Genomic DNA, 11,898 nt, shown 5'->3' with positions numbered 1-11,898 from the left:
AGGAGCTTGACGAATCAGTCTATAGAGATGGCATTAATAGACTGGAACACCGCTATGAGAAATGTATCAGCCTTGGAGGAGATTATGTTGAGAAATAAAAAAAAAAAATTTTTAAAAACCTTGTTTTTCTTGGTCAGGCCGGAAACTTATCAATCCACCCTCGTATTTTGTACTACTTTCCTGTAGGTTCTTTGAAAACTGCAAAGATTTTTTGTTGTCTTCGAGTGTTTAGTAGAAAAATTATAGAAAAACTAGAATTAGAAAAGTTGAGTTTTTTTAACAAATGTGGCCCCGAATTTATAAAAATTTGATTTGTAAGTTATTAATGATTCTAATGCTTCATAATCTTTATATATGAGAAATACAAATATTTATTTGAATTGTATAATACATGATGAAAAAATTGACAAAATGGCCTCTTTATATTTTAATACGACACGACCTCAAATAGTATGTTTATGTAAAAAAAAACTTTTAAATGTTTTGCTTAATATGACATGTACTTTTATGATACACTTTACTTGCGGGTTTATTTTTAAGACAGTGTTTTTTTCCTACAAATGTTTTTTTTGTAAATTGTTTCCTTGAAATATAAGAAAATGACTTTTTTCAAAAACCCTTTGTTTTTTGCATTTAACTGTACTTAAGTCATATGGCTATAGGCACATATATCATCTACCTATAGTCATTTCTAAATATAAAGGTTAAAAATAAGTTCAGCAGAAAATATTTATGATTTTTGGGGGAACGTTTTGTGTATATCTGTCTAATAAATGTTGTATATCTGTAAAATTCAAGGCTGATCTGATTTCAACATTTCGCTAAAGAATTTTGCATATTTGTCTTTAATAAAGATAAACAAACTTTTTAAATGTACATATAGTAAATTTTGTAGTAGGTTGGTTTCTTTTTGTGGAAAATTCTACTGGTGCCGTTTACACTAAAGGGCATAATATAAAATATGTTTTCAGAGATGAAAAAACCGTAGCTACCATTTGTTTTTCATGGTTTTGGATAGTAAGTTTTTCAAGAGTGACAAGTGTTTTTGAGTTAAATTTAATTTTGAGATTTGGTATCTATTATAATTTTCCAACGAACTTCTAGAAGTCATCTCCACATTATAATTTTAATTTTGTCAAGCGGTGTTCAGAAGGGTTCTATTTTATTTTTTTAAGGTACGGTACCGGTACCCTAGAAAATATACTAAACGGATGTGGGTATTGAAGGAATCGTGTTTGTTAAAAAGTCGAATTTTTGCTTAAAAATATTTAGAAATTCATTATTATTAATGATTTTATTGATACTTAGGTCTAAGTAACTTTACTTGAGTAATATATCTGTTTGTTTTTAATGTAGGGACAGGGTACTTATGGTAAAACGCAACCAACAGCTGCTAGTCAAAAGCTTATGAGTAGTAGGCAACCCACTTACAGCAATTCAACATATGATAGGCAACCACCTCGAACAGCAGGCACAACAGGACCGTATGGTGAAAAACGATTTAACAACAATTTGAACGAGTTGGACACATTATTGAAAGATTTAAGCAATGGAACGTATGCAAACACGACAGGTAAGTGCTACCAACTATGTTTATGTTACAATTCATCAGTGCAGATACCGTGGGATTTTTCATCTGTTATGAGTGACTACTTTTGTCGTAATTAGAAATTTTAAGGAATAATTTTTTTTCGCAAATAGTTGAATGCTTGGAAAATATGTACATAATGATCAACTAACAAGCAAATTGAAAAGATAACACGGAGAAAACTAAATTTTTATGACAAAGCAAAGATTACCAACAACCGAATTTGACCTAGAAATAGTAGACTTTATTAGGTAACTTGTAATAATCTCAACTTTGACATGTTTTTTTTTTAATTATTTCAAGTTTCTTAATTATTACAATTTAATTTNGGGAGGGATGGATTGTCCATCTACTAGTATTAGTAAGGTGCTTATTTAAGTGAAACAGTTGTTTAAATAAAAGTTAAAATTGAAACCCTGCTTTTGTTTTGTTAAATGCAGGGAGAAAACTAAATTTTCATGACAACGCAACAATGACAATTTTCGATTGTAAATGACTGAATTTGCCGTAGAAATAGTAGAATTTATTAGGTAACTTGTAATAATCTTAATTTTGACATGTTTCTTTAAAAAAAAAGTTTCAATTACAATTAAATTTGTAATATCAACTAAAATACCTAGTAAATTTATTTCTGATGGGATTTTATTTTTACAAATTCGGGTCCAAATTGTAATATCGCTTTAATATTTAGGTAAATTTTCCTTTTTCATTTTCTCCGTGAATTTGAAATAAAGAAATACATAATTCATATACATGATATGATGAAATATCGATAATTTTGAATACAATTGTACCAATATTTAATAGAAATACCAGTTAAAGTTGAGAAACACAATTATTCATATAATGGCTCCGACGGTGGTAGTAAAAGTCCTGCAAGCTATTCGAGACCATCGAGTGCTCAAAGTACCTTGAATAGACCATCAGTTGACAGTCTTTTAGACGAATTAAATGCAGGGTAAGTTGTTTATAGAACAATTCCTTATCATACAAGGAATGGTATATTTAAAAGGGGGCAGACGTTACATGTATAAAGTGAAATTTTAGTGAAGTGATTTATACGGGACCCAAAAAGGTAACGATCACTGTCAAAGAAACCAGAACCGAAACTGGATTTCCGGCCGAAACTGAGCTTATTTCAACAGAAGTGACAGCAACACATGCTCCAGCAGCTTCTTCAGCCACCAGGGAATTAGACGACTTAATGGCAACCCTTTCTGATTGCAAGGTAAGACACTGCTTGTCCTTTTCACGTAGTTTAAATAAAAATCGACAAATAAAATCAAATGTTCTTGGGAGTCAAATCTGAACTTTAGGGTAGATTACATATTAAATAAAAATCGATAAGAATTGTACATTATATCACATATGAAACAGTTTGAGTGTTAATAATGGCTAATATCTCAAATATTAATATTTAATATTCTTGGGGGTCTAATTTGGACTATATGCTAAGGTATTTGCTTATTAAATGACACTTGATAATAATAATTGTACATTGTTAGGGTAAGGAGTAGGTATATTAAATACAGGGCGATAAGAATTATAGATTGTATCGTAGATGTTCTTAGGTGATAATGCTGGACGGCGCATGAAACCTTATTTTGTAGTATTTTATTCTATTTTAAAATTTATCTACTCTTATTAAATTTCACTCTCTGCAAAAATTGGGTAGATTATTTCTTTTTTTATTTTTTTTTGCGGAATGTTAAACATTTAACGGAGCATTAAAAATGTCGTTACCTTTAGAGAGTACTTAATATTTTTGGCACTTGTTATGTGCTCACCTTTATTCATGCCAAAACTATCATGTAAAGTTCGAAGGAATATAAGTTTTGAAAGCCCGCATCTGGCTGTTTATTGCATCTGATTTTAGTCTCTTGTCTTCTTTAACATTTCTCATTAGTACAGTATACGGTTATTTGAATTTAATTATTTTACTCTAAATGAAAGTTTTACACAGGAGTGTAAATCCTAACTAATATTACTTATAAATTTATTTAACTACTTAGCCAATCATCATGAAATTTTATATACACATAGGATATATTTTATCCAGAAAAAAAAATTGTTTCCGAGGGATAGGAAAAAATTAGTTTTATGTACTTTTCGATGATCTTTGACAATAGGACATCAATGCGAGCGAAGTCCCGTATAAAATCTAGTCAACTAATGATGTTCACGGACTCCTCATCCATGTTTCTACATTATTAATGATTGGCCCCATTTTATAAATCTGTTTTACTCAAATTTCAGTTTCTTTCAATGTCAGATTTTCAATAATAGTTTGTTTCGAGCATCCAAATTATTTGTTTCAATTTTTAGCCAGCTAGAAATGGGGCGAGGCTATTGAAAACCTTTTAGAAATTTAATTCAAGTGAAATTGTGGTTAACAAGTTTCAAAATTGTCATTAAATAAGGCGTTTTGTCGGGGCCGGGGCGAATTTACCATCGTAGTAACAATACTATCTCGCTCTACTACACGGGAATGATTTTGTTCTGGAATAATTAAATATATACATGGAAAGATAGAGATACATTTCCTCAAAGAATTAGGATACAGCTTTTGAATACAGAAATAGTATCCGGATACTATCCATATCTGTCATGGACGACATTATAATAAATTCAGTAAGGACAGGAAAGACATAAAAATTGGTCAATTGGTCACAGCAGACAAAACTTAAAAATACATATACTCTTTTGTCAAGTCCATCGAGAAGTAGGAGTTATTGTCTCTGTTAAATCTTTAATTCTGTACTACAGTAGAACCTTTATAACTCGAACGTCTAGGGAAACGCCAAAAAAATGCGAGTTATAGAGTTTTCGACTTATGGAGGATTTTGACTTGTAGAGGCTAAGATTTGGTGTACTTACATTGTCAGCAAATCCTTAAAGTGGTTTTCTTCGAACTATAGACGTAATAAGTTTCAAATTATCGAGTTTTAAAGGTTGTAAAATAAAACATTGCTATGTTCGAGATAGGTTGGTAGTACACCGTCTTAGGCACGAAAGTCTAGTCAGAGACATATTACAGGCAGAAACAGGAGTTAGAAGGGGTAGATGGTAGACCTAGATAAGACGACTGTTCGTAAATAGTTAAAGATGTGGGCTGTTCTAGTTTTAGGGAAATGCGAAGTTTAGCTCGGGATAGGAAAGAGTGGAGGTACGTGTCCAACCAGTCTTAGGACTGACGACCTTATGATGATGATGATGTTCGAGATACAGAGGTCCAATTTAATTTTTCGAATTATAGAGGAATAATATGTACCAAAATCGCTTGCAGGGATTCACTGATTATTTCGACTAATAGAGGGTTAAGATTTCGAGTAATGGAGGTTTTGGGGCTTGAAGGGAAGGGAACAAAAATTTTTTTCTAGTTTTGGCGCTTTTCGACTTATCGAGGTTCAACGTAAAGAGGTTCTACTGTATTACTTATTCATTTATAACATCCTCCGCGCTCTTTTTCAGCAAATAAGTACATACAACATTATACTACCTTCACCCTAAAGCTGGTTGTGTTCCCTATCTTATGTAATACTTAAATGATCCCCTACAGTGTATTTAAAAGAAAAATGGTTTCTCTTTCAAATTGTATGAACTTTCTAACTGTGCGGTCCAGTTCAATTTTTGTGTCTGTTTTTAATGGGTTAATTATAGAAATGGGTAAAAGTTATACTTAGGTGTACATGTACCACATAAATTACAACTACTTGGGGCGCATTTCATCCAAACTGAAATTTGGACGACTTTCTTCTATAATTAGGCCACGCTAAAATTGTAATTCTATATTTAGACACCCATGTTTTCAACACGTTACACTTAGTTACCAAAAACTGTTTTTACCTTATTTTCGTAAGATGAAATCGATGTGGCCAACAACAAAGACATTATTTATTTCTCGATTGACAAAATAAGGCACATTTCGAGTGTACTAGGCATATTACAAATGAAAATATTCTTATATGTATTTGTAACCGCAAGTATTTCATCAATCATCAAAATCGAATTCATCTTTCAAGATATACCTATAACACGCTTTGTCGTCTAGGTATTTATAGGTCCACCTGTTAAAATGAATTTCAACTGTTTTATTTTCGAGCACGAAAAAAGGTACAATTTAAACAACCAATTTTGATGAAGTATTCATTATAAAGATGACCTTTCAATGATTTCTCCTTTTGCTATTGAAAAAAGTAGCTTTTTCTTTTGCTACCATTTCTACAAATGAATTTTCATATTAGTACAGCAAATATACGGAGTCTTTTATGAAATAGTGCTAATAGTAAGTTGAGGGAGATATTGAACTTTATCGACTTTAATGTTAAGTGATTCTAACAGTTTCGGATGTTGTTTTTTGGTACGATTTGTATTTTTGACTTTTTAATTTTGTATCAATTTAGGGTTATTTGAATAGTCCTTACAGTTTCCAAACTAGTCCTTAGGGCTTCATGTACGATGTATATTTTAATTTAGTGGTAATTTTTATGAGCGAAATTCGAAAATTTACGTCAGTGAAAAGGTATCGACAGCTAACTGAATGATTGAGATTCTATGAATAAAAATTGTCTCACAGGGAACATAAATGATTATTTATGGATTGATGGTATAAAAAGCGATCAATTTCGAAAATTTAATTGACATGTTATCATCGTCAGAATTAATATTTTCGTGTGCAAGAGGGACATGCGTGTGCCAAAAGACTACGGAGATCAGACCGTATTATGTACTCACATAATTTATCTAAATATAGTCTTATTATGATATATTTGTTCGTGTGAGTTTATGTACAGATTTAAAAATAGGGCGGGAATTAATATGAAAAAGACGGAGATATCTGGCATAAGTTCCTTTTCTATTTAATGGAAATATGTGCGTGGATTTATGCATGCGCGAGATGTTTGTAGGTAGGTGTAGTAATTCTAAAGATATTTTTGTGGCGATTTTCCGTTGAAAGAGGGAAGGGGAATTAGTGGGGAACAACGCGGTTTCGTCCACCAAAAATTGCCGCAACCGGGTCAGTTTGTCGCAGGGTTTATTAAGAAACGGTTAGATAATTTAATTTCTTTTTTTTTTTTAATCCTATTTAATTTAAGTACATATACAATAAATTCTATAATAGTAACAGTTTATTTTGTATATGCATATAACTAATTATTTCTGCTGCAGATAAATTCAGGAGGTCTACAACATCAGACCATATCTGATTCCCAATACGCACGTCCCACGAAGGCGTCCCATTCATCCGAGAACAACTTAGATTCTATGCTTGGAAACCTGCAGGCAGACATGAGCCGTCAAGGAGTTAACACAGACCAGAAAGGTTGCTGCGGAGCCTGCGAAAAACCCATCGTCGGTCAAGTTATAACTGCACTGGGTAAAACATGGCACCCAGAGCATTTCACCTGTGCCCATTGCACTCAAGAATTGGGTACCAGGAACTTCTTTGAACGGGATGGAAAACCATATTGTGAACCAGATTACCACAATCTCTTCAGTCCCCGTTGTGCTTATTGTAACGGACCCATTTTGGATGTACGTTTTGGATTTTTGGATTTGGAGTCCATGGTGACGTTGAATAAATTGTCGTTATGTTACAGAAATGCGTAACAGCTTTGGATAAGACATGGCATATGGAGCATTTCTTCTGCGCCCAATGTGGGAAACAGTTCGGCGAAGAAGGGTTCCACGAGAGGGAGGGCAAGCCCTACTGTAAGGACGATTACTTCGACATGTTCGCCCCAAAATGCGGTGCGTGCAGCAGGGCTATTATGGAAAATTACATATCGGCGCTTAATGCACAGTGGCACCCCGACTGCTTCGTTTGCAGGGTAAGAGTCGTTATTTAAAAGTTTAACGTTTTCTTATTTTCAGATCCAAAAAAGACGGATAAGTCCGACACGGCCAAGAAGGCCTAAGCGAAACTCCCTTTGGCAACCTCCCCCAACTAGCATCGTAACATTGAAAAAAGTTTAAGGAGTTCACCCTTACTTAGACATTTTTTTATGTTACTATCTTTCTCTCTCTTGTATTCAAATGCACCCCCTTCCGAACAAACAACTACTTGAGTGGCAGTACTATATTTTTGTACTATAATAGTTTTGTATTCAATTCCCAAGTCACACAACACATTCACTCAAACACAATGAGCGATTAATAAAATATATAATATTTTGTCCCTGAGTTTTTCGCAAAAAATTCGCCCGCTCCCCGTCCCCCTTAGCATTATACTGTTGCTACGAAGTAAAGGTTATAAATTTGATTTTTACTAGGACTGCAAACTGCCCGTACAAGGAAAATCATTTTATGCGATCGAAGGCAAACCAGTTTGTCCCAAATGTATCGGAGTTGACGAAGAGGAACCGGAAGAGGAAGCTTGAATCTTATGCCCCCAACCCTATAAAAAAAAATATGCCCCCTTTTATGTCCTTTAATTATATTGTGAGAGCGGCAAACGAAACAAAGAGTATAGATTATTGTTTGTATAAGTTGTAATAAATAAAGAAAACAAAAAAAATGAAAAAATAAAAATTAAAAATAAATAAAAAAAATGAAACGGTGATGTGTGCTTGCTTGTCTGCCCTATTTTTGTGTTTTCCTTGACCTGTTTTTGGGATATTCGTTTTTTGTAAGAATAGAATTTGTTTATTTCACAATAAGATCGGCAGCACACACCTGTTTCTAAACAAAAAAAATATGAAAACAAATACAAAAATAAACACTGTTGGCGCAAAGTGGTACCACCTGCGGTGGTCGATCTTTCTAAACGTGTTTCTATGTTCGACAGTCTGTACTTAACACCTGTTATTATTTCTTATTGAAGGTTTTCAAGAGTCATAAAAATTTTGGTTTCCTATATTTCTGAACGATACCGTTTGATTGTGCAATATAAAACTAATAAATCTACAGCACAAAATATAAATCGTATATTAGCCCACAAAAGACTATGAAAAATATCTGTCTACAAAGTTCTTATTGACTTATTGTGTAATTAATGCCTAATTAATATTGTAATTGCCTCCCAATGTTTAGCACTTGATATATGTTCAGAATTTTCCATTTTCTTTCGTTTAAAATATAAACGTTCCGAAAAAATGTTTCATAAATCGCTCAANAGTACCATCCTTGGATAGCTTGTAGCTATAGTTTCAGCCCGATCTCCTTGCTAGTGTAGGTTTGACAGCACGCTGAACAAGACGCCTCTGTGGTTTTCGTAAAAATGGAAAAGCATACCGTTTAGATTGACTTAGATTGTTTATAACATTTCCAAAATAATTTAGTTGGTATATGAAGGAATTCCAAAACTTGATGCATTTAATCTATTTTAGGAACAATCCTGGCATGTTTGGCCTATGTTTTCTTTTTCTTGATGTGCCAAACGTTCATGTTATGTAGACAGATTACAACTGTGATGTCAAACCATATATCGATATTTTAACGTATTACATACAAATAATGAAAGAATGACTATTGTTTATGTCTTAATTTAGAGAAATTGCGTTTACATAGGTTTCTTCTGTTACATTTTAGGAAAGTTGAATCTTTCGGTATTTCTTAGACTTCTCCAGTAATCACAATTATCATACGAGCCATACGATTTAACACTTTATGTAAGTCATTAGCATGTTATTCCAGAGTATGTATGCAATATTGTTGAAATTGTATAATATTCACACGTTAGTTTACCGAGGCTTCTAATACTACACTGCAATGTGACGCCCTCCAGGGAAGAATATTATTACTAGTAGTCTCCGAAAAAGTATATTAAACTAATGAAAAAAAATATCCAAATTTTTGCTTATACAGACAAGTGAATCAACTTGGGGAATCCCCTAAAACATGGCTTTGTAAGATAAAAGGGTATTGCCCAAAAATATTACATTTTCTACATACAAACCATGGGAAATAACTACTTTTCTCAACGTTCACCAATGACCTAATTACCGATCCCGTTTCGTTTTCGTACAACCCTAAAAAAATGTATAAAATACCCATCATAAGGTCCTCAGTCCTAACATTGGTTGGACACGCACCCCCACTCCTTCCTATCATGAGCTAATCTTCGCATTTCCCTAAAACTAGTACATCCCACATCCTTAACTATTTGAGAACAGTAATCTAATCTAGGTCTACCTTTACCTCTCTTAATTCCACTTTCTGCCTCTAATATGTCTCTAACTAGACTTTCATGCCTGAAAGGATGTCCTACCAACCTATCTCCCCTATTTTTATTTACTTCCATAGAGCCCGAGTCCTCTGTTCTCCTATTCTTTCTAATACCTCTTCATTTCTAACCTTCTCTATTCACGGTATCCTCATCATTCACCGGTAACACCACATTTCGAACGCTTCTAACTTTTTCTTTTCCACCGCTGTCCATGTTTCGCACCCGTAGAGCGCCGTGCTCCAAACACACACCTTTAATAATCTTTTTCGAATTTCTAAATTAACCGTTCGTGAGCATAGAAGTAACTTCTTTGTATTGAAGGTGACTCGACCCTGCGCTATCCTCTGCTTTATATGCCTACCACTCCTTCCATTTATCAGACTTCCTAGGTACCTAAAATCAGCCACATCTCCTAATCTTTCGTCTCCTATCTTTATATTCGTTCTTTCCTTACTTTTACTTCCCTTGCATACCAGTATTTTTGTTTTACTTGTATTTATTTTCATATAATCTGTTTTGTCAATACCGCTTCCATTCTATTTAAAGCTGTCTCTAACTCCTCCTTGCTAGATGCTAATACTGCTTTATCATCTGCAAATTTAATCTTTTGCCCCTCTATATCTATCCCTACAGTTCTACAGTTAATGTTGTTCGCGTTTTCGATGTATAGATTAAAAAGTAGCGGTGACAGTGTACATCCCTGTCTGACTCCCTTCCTAATATTTACTTCTCTACGTTGCTGTTCCAGCTCTGTAATTGCCTGTCAAAAACAAAATACCCGGTATAGTAAATTTCAAGATCAACCGGGTATCGTATAGCTCTGTGTAAAGTCGACGCTCACAAACACACAGTTTACGTGATACATAGATAAAAGTGCCGTGTGCAAAGTTCTCCGTTTCTTGTCTGTAAACACTTTCCGTCTCTGTTCGATTTCAAATCAACCACGTATTGGCATCTCTTTCCATTATTGTAAAATTTGTTCTAACCATAACGGGATCCACGGACGTCCACTCGAACACACACACGTAGATGCATCCGTCTCTACGTCGAGCGTCTCGACGCCGCCGCTGCTGCATGACTAACGCCAACTAATTTTACTTTTTACTAATACCTTTTTACATACATTCAAACATCCCGTATTTACACACGTTACGCATATTAAAATCAGTGATGGTCGAATTTTCGATTTTAAAATATTTCAAAAAAAAAAATCTAAATTTAATTTCCCAATGGCAACCGCAAAATTAAAATAAATGACATATTATAAATACACATTAGCATGCTTTGTTTAGCATAAATTATACTTTACAGACGATAAGTATTTGTACTCAAAACTGTTCCTTAATATATCGTTTTCCTACAAATAATGCACAGTATATTTTAATATGCTAGATAATGTGCATTTGCCACCGAAAATATTAAAATCGTTCAGTACAGTCATATGGTTAATACTTACTACATAAGTTGTGCGTGAATCTAGACTTTGACCACTTGTTGAATATTAGATGCAACAGGTGGTTGCTCATCAACAGGTAGTTGCTCAAGAAAAATACGTACTTACTTAGTTGATATTCTTTTTGAACGAATTGCATAATAAGGACGTAGTACGAAAAAGCTGAAAGTACTCTTATTTATATTATTAATGTTATTAGGTAATTCTGTTAATAGATTATCTATTTGCAATATTGTAAATGTCTAAAAAGTTGCGCAGTTATAAAACGCCCACGATTCATTAAGAATCTACGCTTTTTTCGTACAATAGTAATTATGCTTATTTATGTTTTGTGTTTTATGATCGTGTGGGATGAAATAGCTATTGTTTTTATTATTATATAATTGACGTTACATTTCAAACTTAAGTCGAAAGAGTATTATACATTTTAAATTATCTTCGGTGTACATTTTGGTCTCATGAATCCAGAAATTGATAAACATGTAAAATATTTTACGAATCCGACAGCACCTATTTAAAATTAAAAATAACTAGTATTGCTCTACGAGGGTGGATTGATAAGTTTCCGGCCTAACCAAGAGATGACGCCACTAGGCCTACCTTGAGGTGACATTCTATAGTACCATCCTTGGATAGCTTGTAGCTATAGTTTCAGCCCGATCTCCTTGCTAGTGTAGGTTTGACAGCACG

The 11,898-nt window shown here is 33.5% G+C and overlaps 1 protein-coding gene across 3 annotated transcripts in view; it reads left to right on the top strand.

The window, feature by feature from the left end:
* LOC108744913 (paxillin) overlaps positions 1–11,898 on the top strand; it is a 44,198-nt gene that overhangs the window by 23,297 nt on the left and 9,003 nt on the right. For 2 of the 3 annotated variants that reach the window (XM_018480872.2, XM_018480873.2), the window contains exons 3-7: positions 1,357–1,573; positions 2,396–2,546; positions 2,636–2,816; positions 6,758–7,123; positions 7,189–7,419. In XM_018480872.2, the coding sequence (XP_018336374.1) occupies positions 1,357–1,573; positions 2,396–2,546; positions 2,636–2,816; positions 6,758–7,123; positions 7,189–7,419 (1,146 nt within the window). Of the gene's footprint in view, positions 1–1,356; positions 1,574–2,395; positions 2,547–2,635; positions 2,817–6,757; positions 7,124–7,188; positions 7,420–7,860; positions 8,149–11,898 lie in introns of those variants that run through there. The other variant, XM_018480875.2, reaches the window with a different exon arrangement.

The sequence above is a fragment of the Agrilus planipennis genome, unplaced genomic scaffold, assembly GCF_000699045.2.
Source record: "Agrilus planipennis isolate EAB-ADULT unplaced genomic scaffold, Apla_2.0 scaffold42, whole genome shotgun sequence".
Lineage (NCBI taxonomy): Eukaryota > Metazoa > Arthropoda > Insecta > Coleoptera > Buprestidae > Agrilus > Agrilus planipennis.
The sequence above is the reverse complement of the archived record's forward strand: the minus strand, read 5'-3'. Positions and strand labels throughout refer to the sequence as shown.